General features: G+C 39.6%; 1 protein-coding gene across 2 annotated transcripts; it reads left to right on the top strand.

The window, feature by feature from the left end:
• Nucleotides 1-156: 156 nt before the first annotated feature.
• camlg (calcium modulating ligand) lies at nucleotides 157-5803 on the top strand. 2 transcript variants are annotated; one of them, XM_035624731.2, is made up of 4 exons: nucleotides 157-1284; nucleotides 2221-2681; nucleotides 2971-3036; nucleotides 3434-5803. In XM_035624731.2, the coding sequence occupies exons 1-4, from the start codon at nucleotides 1134-1136 to the stop codon at nucleotides 3623-3625; spliced, it is 870 nt and encodes a 289-aa protein (XP_035480624.1). In that variant the 5' UTR covers nucleotides 157-1133; the 3' UTR covers nucleotides 3626-5803. The 2 variants fall into 2 exon arrangements, with proteins under 2 accessions (XP_035480624.1, XP_035480623.1); XM_035624730.2 differs by having other exon boundaries at nucleotides 2218-2681.
• Nucleotides 5804-6656: the final 853 nt, after the last annotated feature.

The following is a 6656-nucleotide window of genomic DNA, read 5'->3' as shown; positions in this document are numbered from 1 at the left end:
TTTTACAACTTTGCGACTTTCCTTCTATTTAGACAATTGGCTTATTGACTTCATGTATCCACATTTTTTTTTATTGTCATGTGACATCATTTGGACTTTAATCTTTTGACTCTGAATGACTTGATCTCCTGCCCAAACCCAGAGATTAATAACAGTTATTAAAAGAGTGTTCAGCGAGTCAACAATTTCTAATTTTCCTCAGAACAGATATACTCTGAATCAGTTTGATGGCAGAGGTAAATATTGATCAAAACACTCTGGATGGATGTAACACTGATTAAACCTGAAAACTAGTTTGACCATAAACAAGCTAATCTGTGTTTCCATTGTAATGTATGTTATATTTGAGATTACTTCTGTCTGTTATATATTATATGTATTATTGGTCATCTGCAGTTTACAACAGTTGGGATGATGGCCTTACATGATCTGGCTCTTACTGTGAGCCAGAGAGTTGAGTTTACACACACAAACCTAATCCTAATATTTCTGACATGATAAATATTCTTATTCTTATGGGTAAATATCATATTCATGGTGGAAAATTGAGAAATAATAATCCCTCCTTTACTTGAATTATGAATGAATCTAAAAATGTTTTTTGTGTCCCTTAAAAACTTTCACACTTACTAGATAGCAAGGAAAATTTGTAATCATATTTTTCATCCCTTGCTGGTTTGATTTATGCCTCTTAAGTCTGTGCTCCATTGTTGATTTGTTTTTCTATGCCAAAAGTATACGATGACTGTATATATACATCACCATATATCTAACTGCATAATAATCCATAGCTATTGTTTCTGCTTGTAGAGTGGTTGTGTATGTGTTCTCAACGGGTTGTATGTATGTTCACATGTATGCATCAAAGGTCTGTTTCCTGCTGTGAGTCAGCGCCATAGATTAAGACCCCGCCCAAAACACTGCGTCATCAGCGCTCGACGTTGACGTCATCACCGTGCGTCCGCTCTGGCTTCAAACAGCCTCCCGGTCCACACCGTTATGTTTACCGTCTAATTCGGTGAACCGAGAACCCGTGACGCCTTCGTGTCGTCCACAGCAGGCCGTTGAATCCTGATTGGGTTTGCACCGTGAACAGACTTCACAGTTCACTACGCGCTCGTTGCTTTTCCAACATGGAGTCTGCGGAGGCCAGCGAGGAGAAGACGGGCTCTCTGTCGTCGGCGCAGCGGAGAGCGGAGATCCGGAGGAGAAAACTGCTCATGAACTCCGAGGACAGGATGAACAGGATCGTGGGTTTCGCCAAAAACGAGTCTGAGAACGACGGTACGCAAAGATGCTGACACAGTTCACTCTCCTGCTGCACCCGCAGTCAGCACATTGCCTTTGTTCATAAGCTGTGCACTGTATCGTCATGTCCACATTCCCCTTCCTTTGTTCGCCATGTAATAGTGTAAGTGTCGTGTATTTTAATTTAATATGTGGCGTGATATGCTTCCGGTCTGGGATTCAAACCAGCAAGAGCGACCGTAGAGATGCAGACAGGTAGTTTGGGAAGAGAAGGGCGTGTCAGGGCCCAACGTCTTTATCCTGGGACAGGTCCATCAAAGTCACCAAGAAATGTTCCGATCGGGACGTTTTACTGTTGAAAAACGAATTGATACAAGTGTGTGTGTGTGTTTTGTAATTGCATTACTGTTTCTACACTGCTAAATTATTCCACTTTGGCATTTCTACGCTGTAATTTTTCTAAATGTATGAAGCAGCACATGTGCCAGTAAATCTGGGATAAGCTAAAACTTACCAGCCTATAGTATCTGCCATTTGTAGCTATTTTTGGCAAGAGCAGTGATTTTACTGGCGCAGAATTGGATCAGATGCAGTTTCTTGGGGAGAAACTCTTTAAAATATGTCCTTGCATAGTTCAGACATATACAGCACCACGAGTCCAGTCAGTCAGTATCAGACTTTGGTCCAGACACTCTTTGTTATATGGGGGAAACAACACAACAGATTAAAATGGATCTGAGATTTAAAATTGCCACACAAAAAAAAAAAAAATATATATATATATATATATATATATATATATATATGTTCAATTTACAATGATTTGAAACCGTGAAAAGCAACGAGGTGTCACATTTCAGAGATTGGAATGAGATAATGTTTGCAATTTTCCTTGATAAAATACTTCTATGACTTAGTGTTTGAACACTAGATAAGTGTGACATTGCTGATGTTGTCTTACATCCTCAGTAGGAGCATCTCTGCGTCCTACAGAGCATGGCTTCCACCTTGATCTCGAGAGGACAGAGCCGTGGTCATCGTCCTCATCTTCGCAGAGACCGTCTCCTTTCCTGCCAGAGGCTTCGGCGCTTGGCAGCCGCTCCCACAGCGCCACCCCAGAAAGAAGGGGCTCTCCCCTGCCAGACTACAGTGAGCCGCCTGGGGGCTCTCTGGAAGATGACCTTGGAGGGCTCCGGCAGAGACCCCGGGGGGAGCGGGCATCAGATGACGTCAGCGGGTCCCCGCGCCGAGGCCTCCAGAAGTACCTGTCTCGTTTTGATGATGCCATGAAACTGCGGGGTCAGCTGGCCAATGAGAAGCCGCCCCAGGATGGAGGGTCTGAGCCAGAGGAGTTTGATCCCTTCAGGATCTTCCGGCTCATTGGAAGCATCCTCCTCGCTATTTTTGTCAGGGCTTTCGTCTGCAAGTATCTGGTGAGTCTGCTCACTGTCGCCACCTGTGATTAATGCGAGATTGACCCAGTGGTCATTTGACATGTTACATACAAAACGAATTAATGTGCATTGATAGGTCAGTCACAAGGTTTATTGTTAGCGATAACTAGCTAAATCCATCTTAAACTGGATCAAATATCAACACCTACCGTTAGACCACACATACAGTAGATGCAGATATTTTTACATAATAATAATAATGAATATACCAGAAATATTGTCTTGCTATAGTGATGTGACTCTTTTATTTAATTTTATTTCATTCTAGTCTATATTTGCTCCATTTCTGACACTTGAACTGGCCTACATGGGGTTGTCCAAATACTTTCCAAAGGTGAGTTTACACTCAGTTTTTTCTATGATCCATTTTTTATTGTTTAATGTGTAAATGCAGACATTAACATTTAGAAACAGGATCTAAAGAAGTCATGATCAATGTTATGGCTGTTGAGCTTAAGAAGTCCTTGGAGGTTTAGCTAGGGGAACTGTTTCGTTCCACTCACAGTCCTTATGCTCAGCAAGCCAAATCATCAAACTATTTAATAAAGTTATTTGTCAAACAAACTTATTTGCTGGCCCCAGCTCTTTAAAAGTGTGGATATCCCTAATTTCGATCTATTCTCAATTTTAAAGTATAAAAATAATACAATGGATATATCAATAATGACAAATGTATTATTTGGTGCACCCATGTATCATTGTGCCTTTGCATTTAACTCCTATTTCTCCAGGTAGAGAAGAAAACCCAGACCACTGTGCTCACCGCTGCCCTGCTGCTGTCCGGCATCCCTGCTGAGGTAATCAACCGCTCCATGGACACCTACAGGAGAATGGGCGATGTCTTCGCCGACCTCTGTGTCTACTTCTTCACCTTCATCCTCTCGAACGAGATCCTGCTCCTCATTGGCTTAGAGACTCCCTGATGGACCAGGAGGACCTCAGTAACCCAACCCTCCTCCTTCTTGTCGACCCCTCCCTCTGTCTCCCATGGCAATTTAGCATGCTCATTTACAGCCTCTGACATGGGTTTGCTGTTAACAGTCTGGAAAAAGAATCCCTGCTGTCTTATAATCAGGGTTGTACGTCAGCTGCAGGAGCGCTCCTCACTTCAGCACTTCAGTATTCAACTAAGGCTTACCGACATGTAACCAGAGAGTCCAGTGTTTTATACTGATGTCCAAGTTATTTTTGCTCGGGGACAGAGGCTAAGAAACAGAAGGACAGTTTGTTAGTGTGTTTGTGTGTGAAGAATGTGCAGGCATTTACAATGATGTGTGATAACTTATTTTCAGAAAATGGAAAATGTCGTACTGACAGGTGGACAACAATACAAGTCATCATGAGTCTGACATTGCAAAGGATATCAAGATGTAATTGATTTGAAATTCTGATATTGATTCACAGTCCTGATATACATCATCAAAAAAAATCTTCATACGTAGAAAACAAATTCTATAGAGTACCTTAACACCAGACTGAAAGGCTGAGTTTCGCTGCTCCCTCTGGCAGGATTTGACAGAATTTGTAAAAAAAAAAAAAAGAAGAAAAAAAAAAGGTACATATTGCCTTGATGCGATTCCACTTAAAGCTAAGAGAGAGTAATAATAGTAATTGAACTAATGCCTGAGACCTTATATTTCCTAATAATATATCAAAATATGTTGTAAAAGCTTGGCAGACTCCTGAGCAGGTGCATCTCCCAACTAATATACAACACTATCAATGTCTTTTTCACATAGTCAGCCCTGCAGTCGGTAGAAGAGCGTTGGGGTCAGTGCATTGTCAGTTCAGGATTCATTAAACTTTCTTGGTTTACTGCATTTTGATTCAATCTAGCTCCTGAACTGACTGAAATGCAAATGTTTACTGAGGTTCCTGATCTGTTCTGACTGGACAGTCGGTGACTGAATCAAGCCGAGGGCTTAACTCAAAATATCATGCGAACTGAACGAAACAGGTTTTAAAGGAACAATTGAAAACCCGTGCTATGAGATTAGTTTAAACATTCAGAACAATCTTATGACTGACCTATCAATGCATATGACTTACTTTAGCGTCTGTGTTCTCCTGCACGGCTGCATGGTCCTACGCGGCACCTTTAAGTTTTCTGTAGAGAATAAAAGGTCCAGTGAGTAAATCCACTCCCTTAGATCAGCCTACATTTAAACACACTAAAGATCTAATTGTAAGAAAAAACAGTTGATTGATCCCTTTAGTTGATCCTGATATAATGAATGTAAATATCTTGTACTGAGTTAGAAGTAGAACAGAAGACTAGAGGGGACAAAAGTAGTACGGATAAATGACCAGAATGGATTTGAATTTGAATGGAGTAGAGAAGACAAACTTCTCAAATTGACATCTTGTTATTCTGAGGTCACAAAACATGAGCCAGTCTTGATTTGACCTGGTGGAACTCAATCGTATGTATTTGCATTTGTATCAGATTTCCTCATGGGCAGTGGTTTAAGTCATGTTCTCTGTCGCCATCTCTCATCCAGCGTTCAGAAAGGTCCACTTGCATCATAAAAACATTTCTCCCTTTGTTTGAGTCAGTAGAAACATTCAGTCTTTGAATGCAGAGTAAGTTATTTCTGCACGGCCATGAGCTTAAAAAACACAGTAAACTTCATAAGGAGATTGTACGTATGCAATGAAAGATGCGATTGATGGGAATGTTTTGGGGTTTTGCTGGAAAGTTCTGTCGCTGCAGTTTCCGTGGGAATAATTTGTATTGAGTAATTGCGCTTTGCTTTCTTCAAGCCTCATTCATACAAACTTTATATACACTATACTCTCTATGTCTGTGCTGTGAATGTCCTTGCTGAATACTTTTAATTTCATCCAAATTAATTTATTAATGTGAATTATGTTTTATGTAAATTAATTGGTGTGATTTACAGTCTCTTACTACTTGTCTGAGCTACTTGATTGTTTTTGATAAGGTTTACAGGATAACTGTTTTTAATGGCTCTTGCATATTTGAATTTAAGGAACAAATTCAGTGTGACATGATGACATAAACATTTTCTGCCTAAAAAAATAATACAAAGGATGGAATAACCGGACCGTTCTTACCAAATAAATACTTCTCGTGGGGATGTACTGTTTAGACTGTCACTTCTTGATTTGTTTACTGGTTTATGTAACATGGTCAGTGCACATTGATAAACTTATTGGAGAAGATGAGGAATATTAAGCTGGTTGCAACCTTCACCCTCACCACAAGATGACAGTAAAGTCTATACACACTTCACCTTTTCTATCCTGCTATTGATTTTGTCCATATTTCCCAGCCACATTTAGAGGAAGACAAAAGTCAGATTAGTCAATATGCAATGATTGATGCAAATTGCTTTTGTAAATTGAGAGAATAAATCAGTTCAGTACATTAATAGTGCATGAAGCAGAAAACATGATATGGTGAAAAAAATATATCCAGTCACAAGGTTAAGAGTAATTAATATGCTCAAATGTCTTAGTTCTACTCTACTCTATACTTTTATACATATAGAGTAAGAAGTACAGTATTATATAGAGATATTGAAAAGAATATGTATACAATGTTTATATGTATAAGTAAATACTATACTTTCACTACTATTATAAGTAATTGCTATTACTGCATAAGTGTTGCTATAAAGTTCCAGTATTGATCACCCCTGCAATACTTTATTGCCCAGCTTCTATTGTTTTTTAAATATTATTAATTAATTAATTTGTATTTATCTTCAATACAGTAATACAGCTCTCGGTCTTGGCAATGGAGTAAGATGGCTCTCCACCTCTCGTCTTCTGCTTAAGTTCCAATGAAGAACCTGCATTTTTAAGCCGACTCTCTTTAGTTCAATTTAAAACACCTGCTTAGGCTGATGCCATGATGACTGGTGCGCACGCCTGAGTTTACACTTGTCGGTGATGTTGCTTGCACAGATGTGATGATGGGGATATTAA

This window comes from Scophthalmus maximus, chromosome 2, assembly GCF_022379125.1.
Source record: "Scophthalmus maximus strain ysfricsl-2021 chromosome 2, ASM2237912v1, whole genome shotgun sequence".
Lineage (NCBI taxonomy): Eukaryota > Metazoa > Chordata > Actinopteri > Pleuronectiformes > Scophthalmidae > Scophthalmus > Scophthalmus maximus.
Note: the sequence above shows the minus strand (reverse complement) of the source record. Positions and strands in the feature narration are given on the sequence as shown.

Excerpts from the sequence above, each read along its gene's own strand:
- camlg (XM_035624730.2), top strand. The coding sequence starts at position 1,134 with ATGGAGTCTGCGGAGGCCAGCGAGGAGAAGACGGGCTCTCTGTCGTCG. Across the intron at positions 1,285-2,217 it reads AAACGAGTCTGAGAACGACG|TAGGAGCATCTCTGCGTCCT; the intron begins GTACGCAAAGAT and ends TTACATCCTCAG. Across the intron at positions 2,682-2,970 it reads CTTTCGTCTGCAAGTATCTG|TCTATATTTGCTCCATTTCT; the intron begins GTGAGTCTGCTC and ends ATTTCATTCTAG.